The sequence below is a fragment of the Mastigoproctus giganteus genome, chromosome 3 (assembly GCF_048544385.1).
Source record: "Mastigoproctus giganteus isolate SK-2022 chromosome 3, ASM4854438v1, whole genome shotgun sequence".
Classification (NCBI taxonomy): Eukaryota; Metazoa; Arthropoda; class Arachnida; order Uropygi; family Thelyphonidae; genus Mastigoproctus; species Mastigoproctus giganteus.
Genome location: NC_143577.1, coordinates 16,061,867 through 16,087,599, shown reverse-complemented (window position 1 = coordinate 16,087,599; position 25,733 = coordinate 16,061,867). Strand labels below are relative to the sequence as shown.

General features: G+C 40.3%; 1 protein-coding gene across 1 annotated transcript in view; it reads left to right on the top strand.

The window, feature by feature from the left end:
• The first annotated feature begins 814 nt into the window (after window positions 1–814).
• LOC150087736 (carnitine O-acetyltransferase-like) overlaps window positions 815–25,733 on the top strand; it is an 83,667-nt gene continuing 58,748 nt past the window's right edge. Inside the window, exon 1 of the mRNA XM_090369188.1 lies at window positions 815–924. Within this exon, the coding sequence (XP_090225314.1) occupies window positions 886–924 (39 nt within the window). The 5' untranslated portion in view covers window positions 815–885. The remainder of the gene's footprint in view (window positions 925–25,733) is intronic.

Below are 25,733 nucleotides of genomic sequence, written 5' to 3'. Positions count from 1 at the left end.
TCGGTTCTTAGCGAATGAATTTTCGTGCAATTTTATATTTGGGCCTTACAAAAAAAAAAAAAAAAAAAAAAAAAGAAAAAAGTTTAGCGAGATTAAATTTCAAAAAGTTCAAAATTAAATGTCCCAATTTCATTAAAATCAGACAATATGGCAATCCGGCAATTATTATTATTATTATTATTTTCCATACATATGATATAGGCTATCCATATAAGGATATTGTAGCTGAAGTACTGAATATGTTTGTTGCCATGCGTTGTTGGAGAAATAAATTGTCAATGTGGCGGATGCGCAGAAACGAAGTTTTCTCGATTCGAGCATAAAATTCATTGCTTTTTGCTGTTTTTTTATTATTATTATTATTTTAATATATATATATATATAGGGGAAACCCTGGAGCCCGCCAAAAAAAAATAATAAAATACTTTGAACTATATATATATAAATTATGAATTATTACCCGCCTTTTTATGCTCAAAAATAATTTGAGCATAAGCTGCTCCGAAAATATTTCAGTTACTGAGAGACTGCAATAATAGCATAAATTATTTTAATCAACATTTTTTTTTTGATTCTTCATCTTATCTGAAAATAAACATTGAAATGAAAAAAAAAATTAATGAGCTCCATGCCATCAAAAGTAAACGTTACATTCACGTAATGCCTACGGTGTTCTAATTAATAAAACAATGCAATTAGTACAAAGCAATTTTATTAGTAAACAGTAAGAAATGAGGTCACGAGAAAAAACCTGTAAAAGCTCAGTTATGGAGCGTGGTTACGTCACCATGGGGGCTGCACGAACATCAGACTTGTTCTGTTTAGCCTACATATGCTGCTGCTACTGCTGCTGTTGTTTCCACTTGAGCCCAGTCGGTGGCTTCGATGACACTTGCCATGTTGTGCAGAAAAAATTATCTTCCGGTAAGCAATTTCATGGTCTTAACTTTCTTGTTAAACTTAATTATAGTAGTCCAAGAATATTTATATAAATATATGAGAGAGAAAATATCCATTTATTTTTGAATTTGTGAACGTTGTTTGATCTTCGACCTTGAAAACGTATTTTCATTTCACATTAATTTGGCGTTGTAATTTTGCATCCAGCAGCGATTTTCATTGGGCTTAGGTGTGAAGATCTTCTTTAAATTTTGGGTTATTTTTTGCATATTTTGAGACCTGTAGAGATTTTTGTAATGGAACGCCGGTGTAAGCCCCTTTCTGACTAAAAGGATTTCAAATGTCATCCGTTATTCACGTTGTTTGTACTGCTTGTAAGCAGGAAGGAAGTAATACACACGTATAATGCACACTTGCAAAACCAGTTTCTAATGTCAGTGAGCATTTGGCATTTACTTGAGCATTTACTGAATTCAGCACACATTTAAAGAGAATCTTCGATCTACTCAAGAAATAACTCATTTCTTGAATTATGAGTTTTATTTCTACTCAAGAAATAACTCATTTCTTGAATTATGAGTTTTATTTCGACTCAAGAAATAACTCATTTCTTGAGTAATCTATATTGCATATTATTTTCAAAACTTTAATTCCATTATTTGGATTGTAGAGCGACCTCAAGCGTCGACCAATAAAGTAAATAATTTATAAATGAGACTTCATATACAGAATTGTCAACTACGCTATAAATATTATTTATGATAATCGTTTATAAATTAATAATTTATAAAGATTTTAATTTGTTTTTTAATAGAGCTGATTTTAGGAGAGTAGGAAATGCAAACGATATCTTGGTTCACGTGCTTTGGATGAGTATTTGTCGTTTATGATTTATGATTTATTATTTATTATTTATGATTTATTATTACTATAAATAATTTAAAATAAAATAAATTTTCTGTTTATACTCCGGCACGACAACCAAGTCAGTAGAGTTTACAATAAATCGTCAATACAAATATTTATCGTATTTAGTAGTCACGGGCTTGAACCCCGGTCCACTCAAGGAACGCGTGCTATGCACTCTCGCTCCTGACCACTGGGCTACGTCAGGCCTAATTTATTTATTTATTAGGGTAATTTTCCTAACTCAACTCAAAATTTAGTCCAGGAATCAAGTGTCGATGCAGTATAAAGCTAAAATAATAATAACAATAAACCAATAGTAATAATAACAATAGTAATAGTAACCGGACACAAACAACCACCCTATGCACGTTATTATTATTATTAGCCACATGATGCAAGAAAGCCTGAAGCCTATGCTGCATCAGCCAAAAAAAAAAAAAAAAAAAAAAAATTTCCAAGTTACCCTGAGAGAGAGAGAGAGAGAGAGAGAGAGAGAGAGAGAGAGAGAGAGAGAGAGAGAGAGAGAAAACGAAAGTCAGAAGTAGAAGGGAATCACCAATAAAGAGAAGAATGATGATATACAGCTGAGGACACTGGGTGTGCCAAGCCCATACTCACCAGATGTGAGCCCCTGTGGTACTTGGTCTCAGTATCCGTCACGGGGAAGGAAAAAAAAAAAAACATAACGGAGAAAAAGGTTTTATAATAATTGCAGTTTTCTGCATTGTAATCAATATATGTGGGTTTTTCTTTTATAGTTAAAAATTAGTTCGAAATTTGCCTACTAAAAGGCTAAGTGATTTGTTCACTCCAATAAACTTTTATTTTCTTTTTAAAAAGGAATGACTCAGGGATCGGAGAATTCCAGTGTTTGCTCATGATGGTCTTCTACTTCGTCGTGAAGATAGAAAAATCTTGACGTTGTAGCCCTAAAGATCCTTACATATTCCCAAACCAAGAATCTAGATTGCAATTAATACGCTGAGGCAGTTAAGTGACCTTGTCGATTAGTCAACAATGCTCGGTCATCTATATACTTGTATATATGAATTCTTAATAGTTTGGGCTTGGTAGATTAGATTCCTGAGGTCGCAGAACGATTGTGCTATGAAAGTGATAATTTGGGTTGAGAAAACACCATCACTGACCGCACTTTCCATCAGATTCTATTACTTGTTCTTTGAGTAATAAAATCTGATCGCAATCCAGTTGTGATAACTTCAGCCCCGGCTGATATTTCATTCATGCCTTGAAAACTTCAACGAAAGCGACTACAGACGTATCTTTGAGCAGTTGCCACTATGTTTCTGCGTGTACAACAGCTTAATGAATTAATTATCAAAATTTGGACTATTATCGTTTAAAAACACCTAAGTGGGGTTCTCTGTAGTAGTTGGACTGCACCAGGGATCAGCTCTCAGCCCATCTGTTCGATCTGGTAATGGATGTGTTGGTGAGAGACGTGAAGAGTACAGCACCATGGAGTATGCTGTTCGCGGACGATATCGTACTGTGCGAACCATCTCAAGGAAAGGTAGAGAAGAAATTGGAGGAATGGAAGAAAGCGTTGGGAGAGAGACAGGTATGAGGATAAGTAGAACAAAGACAGAATATATGGCATTGAATGGAGACGATGAGAGCGCTATAAAACTGCAGGAGGAAAAGCTACCATCAGTTTCGAAATTTAAGTATCTGGGATCGAGCGTTGAGAGGGATGGAGGATTGAGTGCAGAAATACAGCATAGAGTGCAATGTGGATGGTTGAACTGGAGAAAGATGAGTGGGGTGCTGTGTGATAAGAAAGTAAATTGCAGAATGAAGGGAAGATTGTATAAAACTGTGGTTAGACCCGCATTGATGTACGGTGCTGAGACATGAGCGATTACAAGGGCCCAGGAGAAGATGGATGTGGCGGAGATGAGGATGCTAAGATGGATGTATGGTGTGACGAGGAAGGACAGGATAAGAAATGACTACATCAGAGGTACAGTTAAGGTGGGCCTCTGAGTAAAAAAAATGCAGGAATCTAGGTTGAGGTGGCTTGGACATGTGGAACGAAGAAGTGAGGAGTATGTGAGGAAGAGGTGCAAAAAGTTGGAGGTGATAGGAAAGAGGAAGAGGGGGAGACCTAAGCTGAGGTGCAAGGACAAGGTGGCAGAGGATTTAAAAGAGAGAGGATGGAGGCGAGAGGAAACCCAGGACAGGGAGGAATGGAGGGAAAGAATTAAGGATGGAAATGCCGACCCCATATAAATGTGGGAAGAAGGCGAAGATAAAGAAGAAGAAGATTGTTTAAAAACGCCCACATATACTGATTGCAGAGAATTACAAGTAAATGTAAAAACCACTTTTCTATATGACCTATAGTTTTTGACTTATTAATTTTTAAAAGTGGGAAAGGACTTTGCAAGCACCCTGTATAATAATAGTTTTGCGGATGGACCATTGATTTGTTTCTCCACTGAAAATGTTCCATATACCACCGTAAACTAGAAACGCAGTGCTCAGTTAAGTAACTGAATGGGCCAATGAAACTTAAAAGTATAGGGCAAAAATAGTGTGAAATAGTGTTTCTATAGTGTGAAAGGTAGACATTTTCGGTATACATTTTATACTGATATAGGTCACAAATGCCATTTCTTATAAATATCATTTCTGTTTAATGTATTCATCGTTATGAAGCATTTCAGATTTCTGTTCAGTAATGCAAATGATGACAGTGTTCATATTTCAATTTGACGCCTACATTACCCGTTCTCACTTGCTCACTTTGAAGCCATTCAAAAAGTTTGCCCATCTTTAGGAAGAACTTGCAGGTAGCATTTCTGCTTGCACAGAGAGAGATTTCTAAAAAACTGGGGACGTTCTGAAAAAAAAAAAAAAAAAATTCTGCGTACAGGTTCCTGGAAACCTAATGTTAAGTTCAGAAGTACTGGCATGGTAGAGGGCTGCACAGACTTCCAGTTACAGCGACTGTAAGCAGAGGCGTACAGAATAATTTCATAAATACAGAGTCCAGTCAGAATATTATGACTACCCCTCAATACAGACATCACACACGCCTAGCGAATTCATACAGCGCACGTGTCAAGTTCACACACCGCAACCATATAAGGCTTGATGTTCGGCATTCGTGAACACCTCTGTCATGGGCAAAGCAGGCGACCTTATCAGACCTGGAAAAAGGCATGATCGTCGGCTATTGGGCCAGGGGTACAAGCATTTTGTTCTAAGGTAGCCGAGATGTGGCGTGAAGCTAAGGTTTCTGTCAACCTTAGCTTAGACCCCTGACTTTAGAAGAGCAGTTCAATTAATGTGAAGAGACAGACTTAAAATCGAAGGATGTGAAAGTTAAAATATGCAATATCTTGCGAACTGAGGGTGTTAGGAAAACCTTGATGCATATGAGAAATCAGCGTTAAAAATACACTAAATCACCATATGTCTATTGAAATTCTTTTTCCTTGTTATTCAATGCAACCAACATCATTTTCACGTTCCCTATTCTTGATAGAATTGTTTTGGACGATTAGAACTTGGATGAGGCCGTTCATTGGGCTGACATTGAGTTCTAGCTGAAGATCGATCCGAAATTTCATCCAGTGCGATTTTGCATTTCAGAAAAAACATTATAAACATAGTCCAGCATGTTAGCAGCACCGTCCTCGCGGAAGCGCAGTGGTTATAATCACCATCTTTCCCACACCGGGTAGAAAAGGTCCGGCTTCGGATCCTATCCACGGTGTGAGGAACTTTTATTGGTTTTTATCACTCCCCTATGTGAGTTAGTCGATCCAAAGTAAGGATCGCAAGGTTTTTTTTCCTCCCCAAACTGGAATGATTCGTCCAGCAAACAGGCAAACTGACCATAGAGCACAATTTATGAACATAATACACATGAGTTAGATGAGGCTGTTCTCCAGTAATTACTAAGGAAGGAACGAGAAGCTAATCGGTTGAAATTTGAGTTAATTAGTTCTGGTTGACAGTATGTGAAACGTAAAGACCTTTGGAGTACTACAAGTAAACCAGGAAAAAGAACTGGTAAGCATATCTTCACATGACACACTTTTCAACTGGCTGAATTTGTCTTTGGTGGATGGAACGACAAGCACTAATTGTTATAAATTATCAGTGCTGATTCAGGTATGTCAGAGAAGATTGCCTAATTATCTTCTCATTTCCGAAAGTTTATATTTTTATTTGATGTTAAGAGCAAATTTTCGATTATTTTAGGAACCGAATTCCATGGTGGTTTGTTTTGTTTCTCCGAAATGATCGACTCAAGGCACGATCTTGTGAACCGGGTGTGATTTTTTTTATAAAAGTTCATAAGAATAGTTTCATACTGGAAACATAGGCAACAACAACTCACTGGCCAAAAAATTAGAAACCTATTGCAATTGTCAACAGATAATTGAACTTGCGGTATGCAAATCTAAGTTGTTGAATGGTATGAACACAAGCTTCTTGGTATCAAAGAAATATTGCATGCTTTCTGTACAATTTCAGAATTTCTTACTGCACAATTGAGAAACTGTCGAAAGCAACCATCTCAAAAACATACAATCAGTGGAAGACGAAAGGGGAATGCAGCGCTAAAAGGAAGAAATATGGTAGAAAGTAAGTACTCTAAGAACGAGATCGTAGAAATTTAAAGCGAATTGTGCATCAGGATAGCTCTATTATGCAGCAAATGACTGAAAATTTAATTTAGGCAAAAAAAGACATATTTCCAACTGAACTCTGGGCAACTGTTGAAGAATCTGATAGAACAAGTCGAAAGATTCCACTGGAGAGAACAGTGTGGAAAAAGATCATGCAATCTGAAAATTATCGATTTACACTTTTATTTTTAGCGCTGATGGTAGGGTGAAAATGTTTTTACATTCATGAAGCCATGCGTCCAGACTGTCTCGTGTTCATTACTGAAGCTGCTGTAGATAGTATCATAGTATGTTCTGTTGATATGGGCTGGATCCGCTCATAACGTTAGAAGGTCGTGTTACTTCTATTTAATTCTATTATATGGGATTGCGATGGATTCCTTCAAGGCAACTATCCACCGTGCAAATATTATATCTGTATAGTTCGAAGAACATTCCCAAGTTTTCCAACATCTGCCCTAGCTGTCTGATTCTCCACATCAGAATCCAGTTGAGAATGTCTGAGATGTGGTGGATATGGCAATTCGAATTCGATTTCGCAGTTCTCTACCGACTGTAATTCATCAGCTGACAAATATCCTGATGGAAGGATGGTAAAACTGGAGCTAGTCCCACTCAGACACCTAATGGAATTCATGCCATTACGTGTACGGGTTGTAATTTCAGGCAAAAAGGTGGTCTTGCTAGATATTGAATAAAGGTTTCTAATTTTTTGCCCAGTGGGTGTGCGTTAGCCTGTACAATGCTTCTGGCGAGGTACCATCTCCAGTCGTTTGTTAACATAATGGCTATATTTTGAAGTGGTGCAGAGCAGAATAGGTATTAAAGATTTAACCTTGTTCCTGTTGCAGTTCTCAGAACGAATATAGCTGACTGAAGACATTTCCGAGACAACTCAAGGTCATTATGGTAATATTACGTGACGTGAATTACACATAAGCAAAACGGGAATAAAATTTCAACATCAAAAGCGCAGGATTCCCCGCAGGAAGGGTAACACGCTAGTGTTCGTTGAATTCATCAAATGAAACGGCTGAAGGCTATGTTTATGCATTTCCGTAGGCTAGTAAACACGATGTTTAGCCACCAGTTTTGTAGAACATTTCACAGTCCAGCAGATCTGAATCAAAGCGAAGATCTGAAGTTCACTCAAGTATGAAAATGAAAGCTTACGCTATGACCTAGTTTTTAATTCCCCCTCCGTTGACTCTTTCCTATAATTAACATTTTTGGAAATTATTGTGAATGATCCTTTTTTATTAACATTATGTGCTTAACATTTTCTTTTTTTTATAAACCGAGATAGCCACCTAGTAGCAGGAGGTTTTTATAATCTCATTATGCATTTTACGACTTAATTTTTGGTGGCTGTCTTAGAACCTAGGAAGTTATATAGTTGCCAAACTTTAGTGGATGGTTGGCAGTCTCATAGCTCACATCTGGTGAGTATGGGCTGGGCACATCCAGGGTCCTGAGCTGGACCCTGCGTGTGCCATCATTTTTCTCTCTCTCTCTCAGGGTAATTCAGAAATTGTTTTTTTTTTTGGCCGGTGCAGTAAAAGCCTCAGGCTTCTTTGCACCATATGACTAACAATAATAATAAATTGATCAAACTTATTATTATTATTAATAATACCAATACTACCAGTTGATCAAAGAAAGTACCTTACTACCAGTACAAACCCCAGGCAGTACTAGAGACCCCGACCCACAGGCTGTATTGGGACCGCGCCATAATAACGGATAAGACAATTCCGCACAACAGACCGGACATAATACTTGTGGACAAGAAGGAAAAAGCTACCTGTCTAATAGACATAGCAGTGCCCAACACTGGCAACCTCCAGAAAACCCATGGTGAAAAAATCAGGAAGTACACGAACCTAAGACACGAGATCAAAGAGATGTGGTATATGCAACAAGTAAGGACCATCCCGATCGTATCAACCACCGGTATGGTGCCAAAGACCCTACATAACAGCCTAGCAGCAATAGGGTTCCCAGAGAACTCCTACAAGGAACTCCAGAAAGTCTCAATCCTGAACACCTGTAGGACAGTCAGAGAGTTCCTCGACCGAGTAACACCAGACATAACAACCACCTTGTGTACTTGGTAGCAATGCTCATCACGAGGTGGAACCTCAATTAGGGAAAAATAATATAATAATAATAATATATGGAAAGTTTATGTCGATAATTTTGTTTCAAATAACCTGCTCTTGATACATTTAATAATGTCCTCCGCTGTATGCGTGCCCTCGTGGGTACTACGTATAATCACCATCCTCCCACACACCGGGTGGGAAAGACCCGAATTCGAATCCCGTCAACGACCTGAGGAATTTTTCTGGGTCTTTTTCATAACGTGGCTTCAGTCAGTCTCAGGCAAAGCTAGTATGGTTTTTCCTTCCGGAAACACCGGTTTTTCTTCCAGCAAACCAACACATTGATTATAGAACACACGCAATTTACACACATATTATACATGGCACGGCACAATATGGCTGAGTCGCTGATGCGCCTACAACAATAAAAACCTATGTGCCTTAATTGCACACGGAAATCGAGAACCAGCATGGGTTCTCTACCAGCCCACATATCACTCTACTGAAATAAACAACTCCCTCCACCTCGTTGGCCCTGACTACACACAGCATTCTCATCTGTAGACTGCAAACCAATTTTTGATAAGAGGAAGGCGTTACTTTGGTCCATTCCTCCTTCAACACAACTCAGCTGCTACTAATTGCAGACGTGTTGGCCTAACCCGAAACCAACATTCTTGTTCATCCCAAAAGCGTTCAATGAGGGTTGAAGTCAAAGTTCTGGGCAAACAAGTGAAGTTTTTGCACACCAGTGTCTTCAAACCAGTCACGACAGGTTACCCAGCATGATATGGTGCATTGTCATGTCGAAACACAAAAGTCCTTCCCATATTGCTAACACAGTTTAGCAAAAGCAGAATTGTCCAGAATCTCAGTGTACTGCATGGAACTCATAGTTCCTGGGATGATATTTTGATTGTTTTGGCTTGGAGACCATGACGAATAACCCCAGATGGCGACAGTACCTTTGCCAAACTTCGCAGATGGGATATATATTGTAAGCTGCTATGTTCAGTTTGTGTTGCAGCTGTTCGGTTAATTTGATACAACTCTGTAATTCTGTACGTATCGGTCTTTAGTATTAGTATTAATATTAGTAGTGGGAAAACGATGCAAGAACGCAATCACCTGCCCATTCCCTCTAACAGTTTGTTTAGTCCTTCCTTGAATTTATTCTATCTACTTCCATAGCAACAGATGGAAGTCTGTTCCAACAATTAACCACTTGCTGACTGAAGGCAAACTTCGCAAATTTCTCCTATAACCATCCTTCCTCAATTTGAATTTATGCTCCATTTTAGGCGTCTGATCAAGAGGAAGGTATTCATCGGCATTAAACTTGCTCAATCCATTCAATGCCTTAAACATCTCAATCATATTTTCTTGCTGGTGCGCAGTCTTCAGACGCTGCAAATCGTAGAACCTGGTAAGGTTCTACGAATTGCAAAAGAAGAGTATCCTTTTGTTTCGCTCAGTCTTGTACTAATATCATTTATTCTAGCCTATATCTATCTGAACTCTTGAATGAGTGTATTCCGTGAGGACTGACAAGATCTTCAAGGACCCCTCTGGTCTCTTTCCACTAATTTCTGCTGTCTGCCTAAAAATTTCTATTTGGTTCAGCTACCACTGCTGATCCAAGGTGTGAAAGTTTTATTGAAATGGCACGATTAGGGTGCTAATATGGCATTGTATGATTTTTCCTGTTGGAAGTCGCTAAGCTTACTGTCTCGAATCATCTGCTATATTTCGTTGATGTGCTTGCTTCTGCCATGAAGGCAGCTGCTTGTTCTTCAAGTGGATGGCAAGATTTTCCCAAGATTTCAGGGGTGTCCATATCTTTTTACAGTATAATGTATATATTATTCGCTGGAGGATAGTGTATATGTACACTATCCTCCAACGAAAGTGGAATGGAGAATCACATTATACAGTGTGGCATCACATGGACACAGTTGGGTGTGGTATATTCCCAAAGAATGGTCCATACTGTTTATTACTATAGCCCCTTACGTTGAGGGGGGAGGGTACAGTTTAGTAGCTTCCGGAGTATAACCCATGAAGAAGGTCCAAGTCCTACATTCTATTTAATTTTCTATGGGGTCTCTGTTGGCTCTTGATAATACTAACTTTTATAGCAACATGCACCTGGAAGAAGCTTTTCATAGATGTTATTCAACTTCACATAACTCCAATAAAAAAATCCTGAGCCATCTGTACAGTTGCATCTGCAGAGTCTCTTCTAGGTGCACTTTGTTAGAAAAAATAAATATTAAATAAACATTTAGAAGTTGCTCATAAGAATTCATTTTAGGTGCTGGAATACACACCGATGAGCCAAAATATTATGACCAGCGAGATTAGCCTGGCCAGCACCATATTCACCTATCACGGCATCTCCTCGTGGAAATGATGTATATCATTTCCATAGGTATAGGTATGTTGAGGGTCTGACGGCTCCAGGGATTTCTCCCATCTCCGCGGATGTTCTATGTATCGAGTGACAGTACCTTGTCTATGCCAGAGGTTTAAAAATAGTGTATGGGTCATGTGGTATGTAGTTTGTTGTGCCCATTGTTCATCCGGCCTGTTGGCTGCCGGGCCCCCAGTGGGACCCGACGGGGACGCCTGCCGGGTGTACCAAGAGACTAATTATACTCTGGCAGGTCCTGCCACTTACTTTCCTGGGATTTCGGTGACTAGGACCTAAAATAAAGGTTGGAGTTATCACTGTTGATTTAAGTAAAATTGCATTTAGAAAGCACTGCGTGGGGTTTTACGCTGAAAGAAGTATTTCTAGAGAGCCTAAAAGGTCGGGCAAAATTTGATGTGATTTAAATTTGGACATGTGGGGCAGTCGCTGTACATGAGAAAGTGATGGGAGGGAGGGTGAAGACGGGGGGATGAAATAGGAAGAAGAGGGGTCGGATAGGAAGGTGACCCCCCAATTTTCAGTGGGGCATGCCCATGCCCCACGACAGTGAAAATATGGGGAGGCAAGAAGAGGAGAAGAGCAAATACATTCTTCTTTTCTGATGAATCACGTTTCCTGTTGCACCATGATGGCCGGGTACGTGTGCCTCGTTTACCTGGGGAAGTGATGGTGCCTGGATGGGCCATGTGACGAAAAAAAGTCGGTGGCAGCGGTGTCATGCTTTGGGCGATGTTCTGCTGGGATACCCTGTGTCCAGGCATCCATGTGCCAGACGCTCTGACGTCTACCACCTACCTAAACATCATTGCTGACCAGGTACACACTTTCATGGCAACGGTCTTCTCCTCTGGCGGTGCCGTCTTTCAGCAGGATAATGCGCCATGCCACACCGCCCGGATTGTTCGAGTATGGCTAGCAGAACATGAAGAAGACTTCCAGTATTGCCCTAGCCTCCAAAATCCCCAGACATCAATCGCATCGAACATCTGTGGTTTGTGTTGGAACTGTAACTCCGATCTGCGGCGTTTGAATCACGAAACAGGAGTTAAAGGATCTGCTGGTTACGTGTTGGTACCAGATACCACAAGACACATTTAGAAATCTTGTAGCGTCCAAACCCCGCCGGGTACGAGCTGCTTTGGCTGCACATAGACGACCAACATGATATTAAGTAGGTGGTCATGATGTTTTGGCTCATAAGTGTATGATTTATTTGATTTATTTGATTTATTTGTTGCAGTGTCCTGATTGGAGAAATTAATGGGTAATATGGCTGATGCACTGAAGAGAAATGTCGATTTGCACATATGAAGTGATTGCTTTTGATGACTTCGTTTTTGTTATCAGTTTACTCAGTGCCGGATTAAGGTACGGGCTAGCAGGGTCCTTGCCTGGGGTGCATTCTTTAAGGGCGCCAAGAGCCAGAACAATGAGGCAATATATATCCTTAGTAAAGTGTGCCGAAAAATCGTTATGCCCTTCAATTGTTATTAAACTCCTGGAGGAAATAAGTAAAGTACATTCAAAAATGTTGACTGTATATTGCACACTGTTGCAAGTGTTGCTATTTGTTAATTTTATTAAATCACAGAAGATTCATGAAATATGTGTTGCATTTTTATTAATGATCCAGGAAGAAATAGGTACTACAAAAAGTTTGGATGAATATTAAGTTATGAAGCATGTGTAGGGTGACCAGATTTATGGATGGAAACCGGGAAAACAGCGAATTCAGAATATAAAAATATTATGACTAGATGTGCTGGGAAAAATAAAAATCAGGATACTGGTATGTATCCGTCCTTAACCCATCCATAAAAATCAGGATCATGTAATATTTCGCTACCTGGCTTTTCTAGTGGTGTCATAATATTAACAACGCTAATGTGAAATAACGTTGCGAAAAAGGGCCATAAAAATTTCCCATCTCGTCGACGGGATTCGAACTCAAGTCTTTTCCACACCATCGGGGGAGGACAGCCATCCTATCAACCGTGCTACATCGAGGGCTTCCGGGATAGCTCAACCAGTGATGAATATAATCGAATGAACCATAGTCGATTATTTCAATAGTTGAATGATTGCCATTGAACAAAATCTCTTCAATTGAACGAAAGGGTTAACATGTCTGTTGCTTAAAATTCCTCGATTACGTGAGGAATTTTTATGGACTTTTTTCAAAATGTGGCTGAGTTAGTTGGTCACACGCGACGGGTAGCATGGTTTTTTCTCCCGGAAACTCGGTTTTTTCGTCCGGCAAACAGAAAATCGACCACAGATATACGAAATTTACAGACAGTCTACACCGTGCAATATGGCCTTAGTCGCTGATGCTCCTAAAATCCTGCAACAACAACAACAACAACAACAACAACAACAACAACAACAACAACAACAGAGAACTGTGCATTTCAATATCGCCATCACAACGAAGAATATAATATTCGTATCTATATTATATCCTTATAAACTCATTTGCGCATAAGCACCCTATTATATCAATAACCAAAAAAGGGTTCTGCTTGTTTTAATTATTTTAGAATCCGAAACAGTACAATATGACGTCATTAAGCAGTACATGAGCAAGCAAATGTACAGTTCTTACTGATGCTAATTAAAATAAAAATAATACAGACATTCTTCTTTTTTCGACGATCACATAGGATTTTACAAGATAGAGAAAATACAAGAGCAGCATCTATTCAACTCATACCCCCTAGAACTACTGCTAAGCCAAACGAGTGTACTACTGTACACTCGCATTTGATTAATCAGCTAGCGTGGCCTTTTTATTACAGGAGACTGTTGAAATCATGGCACACTGAGAATGGATGTTTACATACAGATTTTGAAAATGAATTCTGTACTGTTATCACAGATTATGCTGCTGTTTTATATTTATTTTAAATTAAAAACCCCTCGCTATGGCTCCTAAAGTTAATAAACCCGATACAGAGAAGAAAAGAAGAACAGCATTAAAGCTTAATGAAGTGACAAACTTGATATAATCCAAAATATTACATTAGGGTCACCCAGAAATTTCTTACATATACCCATCTAAATTTCTTACATATACCACTGCCCTATCATTAATATCCGGACACCCATGGATGGGGAAACAGATCCTATGTATGCAACACGTCACAGACCTGGTATAAATATGCACACTGGGCTTCGAACAGATATTTGCAAAAGTGGAAATGCAGGATGACACGTTCACAGAATTAACAGACTTCCAACATGGAATGATAGTAGAATGCCATATAAGCAACCATTCTGTACGCGATATCGCAGTCACTCTGGGGATCCCTAGATCAACGGTTAGTGATATCATATGCAAATGGCAGAGGTATGAGACTGAATCTGCCAAAAATCTCCCTGGTAATCCCCGAAAACTAACAGAACGGGACAAGAGAATTCTGCGAAGAACTGTGTGCGCAAATCATAATTTGCTATTGTCTCAAGTCACACAGTCCCTGTGTGAGAGTATTGGGAGTAATGTCAGCACTAGTACAATACGAAGGACACTCCATGCAGCTGTTCACAAGCCATTAATCAACTTCGCAAATGCTAGACGCCGATTAACATGGTGTGAGGAGCGCGAATCCTGAACTGTAGAGCAGTGGAAAACAGTTTTATGGACAGACAAGTTGAGGTTCGCACTCTACCAGTCTGATACCCGTTCCTAGGTGTGGCGAATGCCAGGGGGAACAGTTCCTTCCAGATTCTATTCTCCCAACAATGAAGTTTGGTGGAGGCCGTGTCATGGTATGGGACTCTTTTTATGGTTTGGCTTGGGCCGATTAGTCGTTATCAACAAAACCATGAATGCTGTGCAATACCAGGACAGCCTGGACAATTATGCACTTCCAACATTATGGCAATATTTCGGGGAAGGCCTGTATCAGCAAGACATCACGCCATGCCATACTGCTTGGGTCGTAACAGAGTGGTTTGAGGACATGGGTGTGGAAAAGTTTGATTGACCAGCCCAGGGTGCTGATCTGAACCCTGTTGAGCATCTTTGGGATGTATTGGATCGTCGGGTACGTGCAGGTCGAGAACCCAAAGAACAAGGCCGAACTGGTGGCTGCGTTAAAGGTCGAGCGGAGGAAAATATCACGTGACATTTATAAAACTGTGGTTGGGAGTATGCCTCGAAGATTGAAGGCTGTCATAAAAGCAAAAGAGTTTTCAGCACGAAATATTAAATGACACAATAAGAGCTTTTTTTTGTCTAAAGGCAGGTGTCCGAATGTTAATAGTAGGGCAGTCTGTAAATTGCGAGTGTTCTCTGGTCGATTTGCTCTTTTTGTTAGATGAATAACCTCATTTTATGGGGAAAAGAAATTGTTATCTACGCCTGATACCGACTAACTCAGCCACGAGTGAAAAAGCCTATAAAAGTTCCTTGCGTCATCGGATTCGAAATCAGGTCTTTTCTACTGGGTGTGGGGAGGATGGCGATCCTACCAACTGTGCTACCCACGAGGGCATCTGGGCATGTGCAGTGATGTCAAAATGGTTATCCTTATATATAGACCTGAGTACAAATACCATCAATCACGCGAGGAATTTTTATGGTTTCTGTTTTTCTGTTTTTTTTTTTTAAGTTAGAAATAGTTTGGCTCAGAGGAGAGTGGCATGTTTTTTTCTCCCAGAAACTGGAATTTTTCGTCCAGCAAACAGCAAATCGACCACAAACACATTCAATTTACGTACTATATATAAGGCGCAATATGTCCTAAACCCTACAACAAGCAACCAATCTGTTTAATTGTTAAGATTAGTTATTTACCGTCCAATTTCATTAATCACAGGAAAATAAAAAAAAATTCAGTCAATTTAAGAAATAAAAATCGAACGCGCCTGAATTCTAACACACTACGTACATGACATGTCCTGACTTGTTATATTCTTGTTTGGTTAAAGTATGTAGTTTTAATCAGTTATCAAAGTATGTAATCTAGATGTTTACATCTATTGTTTAATAAAACAATAGATGTAAACTTTTAAGTTCTCTTTACCTCATATATACAAAAAAAAAAAAAAAAAAAATCAAATTATTATTTTAGGGTTACCCGTAATTAAATACATTAACCCGTATTTGTGTCTGTAAGTTGCGTATGTTCTATGGTTGATTTGCCTGTTTTGCTGGACGAAAAAAACCCAGTTACTGGGGAGAAAAACCTTGCTATCTACGCCTGAGACCAACTAACTCAGCCACGGAGTGAAAAAAACCCATTACAGTTCCTCGCGTCATCGACGAGATTCGAACCCAGGCCTTTTCCACCCGGTGTGGGGAGGACGGTGACGATACCACTGTGCTACCCACGCAGACACCTCATATATACAAGGTCTGGGTTCGAAATCCATCATGCTTGGAAAAACTTTTATCAGCTTTTTTTCAGTATATGCGGTAGTATAGTGATTGTAACCGCCGTCCTCTCAACTTCGATTGGAAAAGGCCCTGGGTTCGAATCCCATCAATGACACCAGGAACTTTTATGGGCTGTTTTCATTCCGTAGCTGAGTTAGTATGTATCAGACGTGCATAGCAAGGTCCCCTTCTCCTGGAAACTTGGACTTTTCTTTCAGAAAAACAAGCAAATCAGCTAAAGAACACACGCAATATATATGGACATCGTTATTATTTATTATTATTAGCCATAAGGTGCAATGAAGCCTGAGGCTTTTGCTCTTCAGGCAAAAATAAATTTCTAATTTACCCTGAGTGAGAGAGAGAGAGAGAGAGAGAGAGAGAGAGAGAGAGAGAGAGAGAGAGAGAGAGAGAGAGATTCAGAAGTAGAAAGGAATCATCAAGAAAGAGAAGAATGATGATATCCAGCTCAGAACCCTGGATTTGCCAAGCCCATACTCACCAGATGTGGGCCCCTGGGACCATACTGCACCGTTTATATTATATCTGTAAATTGCGTATGTTCCGTGGTCAATTTGCTGTTTGCTGCGAAAAATCCGAGTTGCTGGGATAAAAAAAAACCATGCAGTCTTCGCCTGGGACCGACTAACTCAGCTACTTTGTGAAAAAGTCCCATAAAAATTTCTCGCGTGCCTGACGGGATTCGAATTCAAGACTTGATTATCCGGTGTGGGGTGGGATGATTATACGAACTGAACTACCACGAGGGGGCATACTGAAATTAAAAAAAAAACAAACTATTTTCTTTTTTTATTATTATTTTTTTTTTACCAAGACTTTCATAAGGAAATATTAGCTACTGAAAGTGTTGTAAGGCATTAGAGAAGGGACATTACAGAAGTTCAGAGTTAACAGTAAAAAGTTAAATATCACGTTGCTTGATTTGTATCCTCTAACAAGAAATGTTTTCCAAGTTGAACGACACAGTTTACCCAATTTTTTCTTGTGATAATGGAGTCATTCTTGTTTGTTGTCCATTTTGTGTACGAGAAAATATAGCAGACAGCAGTCAGTGTGCGATGATGAATGCAGTAGATGGACAAACTCGTTTCTCCTCTAAATTAACTGCCGACCACACAAAATTATTGCATTGCTTCGGCTTTATATTTTTGATAATCCACACTTCCCAGACCGTTTATAGGATCGCTGATGATGATTGCAACTTGTTTAATAGGTCAAACGTCCTTCCTGGTGGAAGTAATTGTGGCCATATGGTAATGTGCTGGCACAAAGGCACATTTTTCGCTGATTTGAATCTACTTCACTCCACAACGTGCAGAGTGCAGTTTTAGTTCGATAGATGTGTTATAAGAGTAACTGGTTGGTCCTGTTCTTCAACCTTCTGCTTATTCGTTTGTCCCTAATTACAGACATAAAATTCAAGTAGGGTAAACGAATGCAATCGTAAAGTAACGAGAGCGATTTTACTGTCTGCTGCTTATGAAGAATTCTGACATGTTTTTCACTGTGGATTAATAATATTTATGAATGGACCCAATTTGCACACTCCATGTTAAAATAATGTTGTAATAGAGTTTTAGGAGCATCAGTGACTAAGGCCATATTTTACCGTATACACTGTCTATAAGTTGCACGTGTTCTGTGATCGATTTTATGTTTGCTGGACAAAAAAATCCGAGTTACCCGAAGAGAAAAAAACCCTGCTGTCCTCGCCCGGAGACCAGCTAACTCAGTCACATTAGGAAAAAAGGCCTGTAAAAATTCCTCACATCATTGATGGGACTCGAACTGGGGTCTTTTCTACCCGGTGTGGGGGTGTCTCTGAAGCCAGGTGGACAGGAGCAGCAGTGCATAGCACACGCTTCTTGATTAGACCGGGGTTCGAGCCCGTGACCACCAAATATGGAGGATGCGGAAAGGTCAGGGAATGACCACCGCATATTCTCGGAGCAATATGGCCTTAGTTGCTAATGCTCCTAAAAACCAAAAAACAAACATAACAAACCTGGTGTGGAGAGGATGGTGAAACTACCAACTGTGCTACACATAAGGGCCTTTGGTTTATATTATTATTGCTCTTATATTATTTCTCCCTGATTGGGGGTTCCACCTCGTGACAGGTACAGCTACCAAGTACATAGGTGGTTGTTGTTATGTCTGGTGTTACCGTTCATCGAGGAACACTCTGACTATCTTACAGGTGTACAGGATTACGACTTTCTGGAGTTCCTTGTAGGTGTTCGCTGGATGACCTATTGCTGCTAGGCTGTTATCATAGGTGTATTTAACGGCGGGCGCACCGGCCGCACGCCCTGGGCCCTGGCTTCTGAAGGGCCCACACAAAACCCCAACAAATTAGTTCAACACTTTGTGATTACTATTATGCTATTATTAATTAAATTATACATATATTATATTCAAATTTTATTGGAAATAAAACATTAATAGTACATAATATTTTTTATTTATTTAAAAAATTGGTTAACATGTATTTTTATTTTCCCCGTCTCTCTCTTTTTTTTAAGGGGTCCAATATTTTCTTCTGGGCCCAGGGCCTCAACCGACCTTAATCCGCTCCTGTCTGTTATGTAGGGTCTTTGGCACCATGCCTGTGGTTGACATGATGATCGCGATGGTTGTTACTTGTTTCATATGCCACATCTCTTTGATCTCCTGTCTTAGGTTCGTGTACTTCCTGATTTTTTCTGCATGAGTTTTCTGGAGGTTGCCAGTGTTCGGTACCGTTATGTCAATTAGATAGGTAGCCTTTTCCTTCTTGTCCACAAGGGTTATGTCCAGTCTGTTGTGCGGGATTGTCCTATCCATTATTATGGCGTGGTCCCAGTACAGCTTGTGGGTTGGGGTCTCTAGTATTGCCTGGGGTTCGTACTTGTAGTACAGTACACTTTCTTCGATCAACTGGTATTTCCTTGCTTGCTTCTGATGTATTATCCTGGCTACCTGGTCGTGTCTATGAGTGTACTCAGTCTGAGTGATCACCTTTCATTCAGCGGTGATGTGTGGGATCGTTTCTGAGGCCAGGTGGCATCGTCGACATGTGTCATCAAACATTCTGGGCTCCTTGGCGATGTATTTTCTATAGTTCCTGGTGTTGATTACCTGATCTTGAATGGCGAGCATGAATCCTTGTTTCGGGGAAGATAATCACGCTCGTGAACCATGCATTCGAAGCAATTTTATCTATGTGATCTTGATGGAAATCATTGTAGTGTTTACCATGGAGTGTCTTCTCTGCCCATCTTTCTAGCTTCGTTTGTGCCTTCTGGTTGGGTGGGGGACGCTTAGGTTGAGTGGGGTATACAGTTTGTCTATTTTCCTTATGGCCTGGTGGAGTGCTGCAGTGTGTTTCTGGTGCCGACCGGGCTAGCCGAGTGGGTAAAGTACCTGCCCGGCAACCCAAAGGTCGCGGGTTCGATTCCCGCCTCAGGCTTGGATCAAAGTACTGCAAAAACCTTGGGAGATGCAATATGGCCACAGAAGCTGATGCGCCAACACCTACCAAATCAAATCAAATCAAAATCAAGCAGTGTGTTTCTGGAAGTAATCCTTCACGTTAAGTATCACTGTCTTCTGTTGCTCAATGAGGTCTGTCAAGCCCCTTCCTCCTTTCCGGGAAATTTCAGTCTCTCCACAGCAGATTTTGGGTGCTGTTGGCAGCTCTTGGTGATCATTGTCCTTGTCTTTCTGACGATATCCTCCAGCTGGGTGTTAGTCCAATCTATGACCCCGAAGGAGTATGTTAGCACTGGGACTGCATAGGTGTTTATGGCTTTAACTGTGGTCCCTCCATTCAGCTTTGCTTTCAGCAGGCTTCTGAGTCTCTGATGATATTTTACGGTCAGGCAGGCCTTAATTTCCTTGTGCTGTAATTGCTGAGCCTGCATCATCCCTAAGTATTTGTAGTCCTCTCCCTCAATCTTTTTACCAGTCTGCAGCTGGTAGTTTCGGTTGACTAATTTTCCCTGGTGCAATCCGTGGGTCTTGCATTTGTCTAGACTAAATTCCATCCTGATATCATTGCTGAATTCTTCGGTGATCTGTAGTAGTTGCTGGAGGTGTTTCTCGGTTCCCACATAGAGCTGGATGCCATCCATGTACATCAGGTGGGTGAGGGTGTACAGGTGCTTCCTTCCTTCTTTGAGGTTATATCCGTAGTTTCTACTGTTGAGCATGGTGGACAGTGGGTTAAGTGCTAGACAGAACCACAATGGGCTCAGGGCATCTCCCTGAAAAATTACTCTCCTGATGGGACTTGGCCTGGTTGTGATGTTTTCGACCTTAATGGTGGTACTCCATTTCGCCATTGTTCCGTCTAGGAAGTTTGTCACTATCGGATTGACTTTGTAAATGTTCAGGACCTCTATTAGCCAGCTATGAGGCAAGGAGTCAAAGACCTTGTGGTAATCAATGTAGGCTGTGTACATGTTGCGGCATTTTCTTGTAGGTTTGCTCCATAACCGCAGCATCTATGGTTTGCTCCTTGCATCCTTTGCTCAGCTGCTTGCATCCTTTCTGCTGGTCTTGGATGGCCATTATGTTCTGGCTCTCCAAGTGGTCTGATATCTTCCTGGTTGGTTATGCTGTTGTTGTTATTTGGTTTTTAGGAGCGTTAGCAACTAAGGCCATGTTGCTCTGGGGATATGCGATGGTCATTCCCTGACCTTTCCGCATCCTTCGTATTTGGTGGTCATGGGCTCGAACTCTAGTCTAATCAAGAAGCAAGTGCTATGCACTGGCTACGGAGGTGCCCCTGGTTATGCAGCCGGTCAGGAACTTGTACATTGTTGGGAGGCAGGTGATTGGCCTATATTAGCCAGCTATGAGGCAAGGAGTCGAAGGCCTTGTGGTAATCGATGTAAGCTGTGCACATGTTGCAGCACTTCTTGTAGGTTTACTCCATAACGGCAGCTTCCACAACCTATTAAGGATGCTCTTCACTTTTCCAATTAATTTCTTACTCCTATTACCCGTTGGTACTGGGTCAATTGGCCTATCTTAACTCTTAATTCTTCTATCTTCTGCTGAAGTTTTCTTTCCCTAGCCGGTGTTCCTTCTGTTTTCGGTTCTTCTGATGTTGGACTCTCATTTCTCTTCCATTAATTCTCATGGCTGCTACCGCAGCACTTTACATATAGCATCCATACAGCATCCAGATATATAGCATCCATACAGCCATATATAGCACTTTATATGGCTGTATGGATGGCCTCCAGTGTTGCACCATTGCTGTCAAGGTAATGCAGTATTATGTGCCGATTGAGGTGGTCTGTGACTGACTCTCCACAAGGTTCTATTTGGCCTCTGCTTCGGTATCACGTGAGTCTTTGTGGGGTCCATTTCTTCAAATTCTGTTGGGCCTTCTTCCACTCGTCCTCTATTCTGGATATCATGACCTCGTCTCTTTCCACTTCAGATGCTGAGGGTTGTATTTCTTCTTGCTCTTCCTCCTCTGGTTCCATTTTTTTTATCCTTGGTAGTTCATGCTCATGTCCTGCTTGATTTTTTCCAAGATTGCAGGAGCTATTGGGTTCTTTGTGATGATGGTCTTTCTCAGCTCCGCTATTCACTGTTCGGTTACCAGAATATCCGGGAATCGTTCCAACCACTTGGTATGTAGTCTCGCCCTGTAAGTTGTCATCTCGGTCTCCAGCTTCGTTATTTCATAGTTTGCTTGCATCATGTACGTATTAATTTTGATGGTCCACTTGATGCATTAGAATTAACATTAGTAGAAGCATATGATGCAAGAAAGCAAGCTTATGCAGCATCAGCCAAAAGAAAAAAGAAAAAAAAAAAAAAACTGCTCCCATTACACCCCTCCGTTTGTTCCAATTACCTGTCCAGCTCAGCCTTAAATTTATTTAGGCTATCAACTTCCACAACAAGGGATGGAAGTCTGTTCTACCAACCAACTACCTGTTGACTAAAGGCAAACTTTCACACATCTATCCTACAACTGTCTTTCCTCAGTTTGAATTTATGCCCTCTCAGGTGATTATTCTGAGCAAGAATCCCATCAGCATTGAGCATGTTCAAACCATTCAAGGCTTTACACACCTCAATCAGATTACCTCGAAGGAGCCTAGTCTCCAGACACTGTAATTTGCAAAACTTAAGCCTTTCTTCGTAAGAGCAACACTTCGTTCCATTCACTAATTTTGTTGCCCTTCTCTGTACTCGTTCCAACAGGCCTCCAGACCTGTATACAGTACTCAAGGTGTGGCCTGACCATTGCCTTATACAAGGGGATAATCACCTCCTTATCCCTGCTAGAAAAATTCGTGTATATCTTTGACAAGGCACCATGAGCTACCCTTGCAGACTGTCTGCCTTGCTCAGAAACCTTCATATCTGCCTGCACAATTACCCCCAGGTCCTTTTCATTATCCACCACTGTCAGTGTAGTACCACAGAGTTGATACGTTGCTTTGGGGTTATTGTTTCCCATATGTAGTACTTTACATTTGTCAATGTTAAACTTCATTTGTCACCTCTCAGCCCATCTGCTCAACCTTTCCAGATCCTGTTGCAGAAGCATACTGTCATTAGTGTCCTTAACAACCCTGTCAATCTTTGTATCATCTTCAAACTTGGAAATTAAGCCTGATATACCATCATCAATATCATTTATAAATACAGAAAATGACAATGGACCCAACACTGAACTCTGAGGGGCTCCACTAATAACATTAGTCGACGATGAGCAGTGTCCATTGATTACCACACTCTGTCTTCTCCCACTCAACCATCCCTTTATCCATAGCAGCAATTTGCCTCCAATGCCACACTGCTCCAATTTATGCAGCAGTCTTCCATGTGCAACAGTATCAAAAGCCGTTCTAAGATCCAAATATATGATATCAAAGTTATTATCTGCATCCAGTTCCTTTGTGACCACATCATTGTATCCAATTTATACAGTTTCTTATTATACTCATCAGAGTTATTAGGCCTGTAACACACTCCTACTCTCAATTTTGATCTCACAATGCTTATGTCACATCAAACTGACTCGACACTGCACTGTCCAGTGATGTCAACTGGTGCACTTCCTTGGATTTTGTGTGTTTCTTAACTAATAGCATAACCCCTCCTCCCTCCTCTTCTTTTGAACCCAGGTCTTTTCACCATTATGGTGAGGGTGGTAGTTCTACCACCTGTGCTATCCACAAAGGCATTGGAGTCTGGAGAGAGTTCTTTGGATAAGTGCCAACATATTATTAATATACAAAGGCAGTTCCAAAAGTGAAGTGGATAACTACATGAAGGCAGTTCTAATAGCAAAGTGGATAACTACAGATCAGTCAGTCTGACTTCAGAAGTTGGAAGATCCTTGAGGAAATGATTAAGTCTGCACTCCAGGAACATTAAGATTGAAATAGCATTCTGAAGGACAAAAGTGGTTTTGGGTAAGGGAAAATCATGTTTAACTAACTTGATTAGCTGTTTGACAGTTATTCATGAGCTGGATGTAGGAATAATTTTGACATAGTTTATTTGTGTTTTAGCAAGGCATTTAAATCAGCCATCATGAGAGGTTACTGTATAATGTGGATCAGAACCGGCCACAGTCTATCAGTGCCCTGTGCAAAATTTTTTGGTGTGCCCTCTCTGACTTGAAATTTACAGCAAATCAGTGAATTTGCGGGGAATTTTGTGCCCCCTAAATTTTGGCACCCTGTTCAGGGGAACCACTCAATTGTGCCTTAAGTCACCCTGATCTGGAGCATGTTGAGATCACAAGAAAAATTCCAAGTTCAAGTGCAGGAGGCAGAGGGTTATGATTAATGGATATTCTTCATTCTTGGACGTTTTTCTGATTTTCATAAATGACATCATTGAGAGGGTAGAGTGTGTTATGTCAAAATTTGCAGATGATGTAAAGATTGGAAGGGTGATTAATGATCAGTGCTCCTCCAGGATGACTTGTACTAGTTTCAAGGATTGTCACAAAAGTGGTGGCTCTTTACCAAATTACAACTACTACCACTTTAACGTAGTTGTTATTTGGTTTTTAGGAGCATTAGCAACTAAGGCCATATTGCTCCGGGATATGCGGTGGTCATTCTCTGACCTTTCCGCATCCTCCATATTTGGTGGTGACGGGCTCGAACCCTGGTCTAATCAAGAAGCGTGTGCTACGCACTGCTGCTCCTTCCCACCTGGCTATGGAGATGCCCCCCCGATGGTAGTTACATCTTTAAGAAAAATTCCACATCAGCACACTGTGATCACTGCCACCCTGTGGGTCTTTTACCTGCAGGGTCTTAATGCATGAAGAATCACTGCTGATAATCAGATCAAGAGTGCTGCTTTCTCTTGTCTCTCTAACATGCTGCTGTAAAAAAGGTCAATCCAATAAATCCACAAAAGTCTGTATGAGTGACTAACCCACAAATTCCAGTTAACATCTGGAAAGTAAAATCCTCATTATAAGACATTCTGAGGTACTGGCCCACTCTATTTCTTTGTACAGACATCTGGTATACTCACCAGAGTCATTAGGCATATAACACATTCCTCTCTCATATTCATTTTCCCAGTGCTTATTCTGTTAGCCTCGTCTGAAGGGTAACCTTTAATAACAACCCTCTACCTCTTGTCCAGCAGAAACCCTGCAATCAATCTATCTAAGGATCTTTGCTCTGATCCCAACCTGTTCAGCTTATATGGTAACCTCTCTTGCAACTAATATATATATCATATATTAAGTTCTTTTATGTTTCACTTGGATTATTTAGATCAAATAATATTTATTTAAAAACATATTTCATAACAGTAGGTTTTTTAGTCATGACATGGGGTAGGCTTCACTAAAGGCAAGCAAGCTGGGAAATTATATGGGGCTGTGACATCTCAGAGCCCCCATGATGGTATTACCTTTTATGCCTCATGTCTGTGGTGCTACTGGTCCTCATAATTGTAACAGTGGTTACAATTGCTGTTCTTCTATGCTCTGCATTCAAACCTGATGAAGATGTAATTTTATGGGCTTTTTCGTACTAAACATGCTGCTCAGTACGAAAAAGTACTATGGGGACATACAGTGTTTTCTTCTGGAAATATGGGTTTTTCGTGTGACAAATAAGTGCTACTATTTTTTTTTTTTTTTGCTTAATGTGTTTTTTTAAATGTGTTTGTTTTATTCTCCTTTTTGAACTTGTTGGTTTTAAACTGTAACCAAGAATACTTAGAAAATTCAAACAGAAAATCCATCTGATGAATTTTGTGCAGGTTTAATTCTACATGTATTGTTTCGTATATTGTTTATGTTTTCCTGTAGAACTAATTTTTAG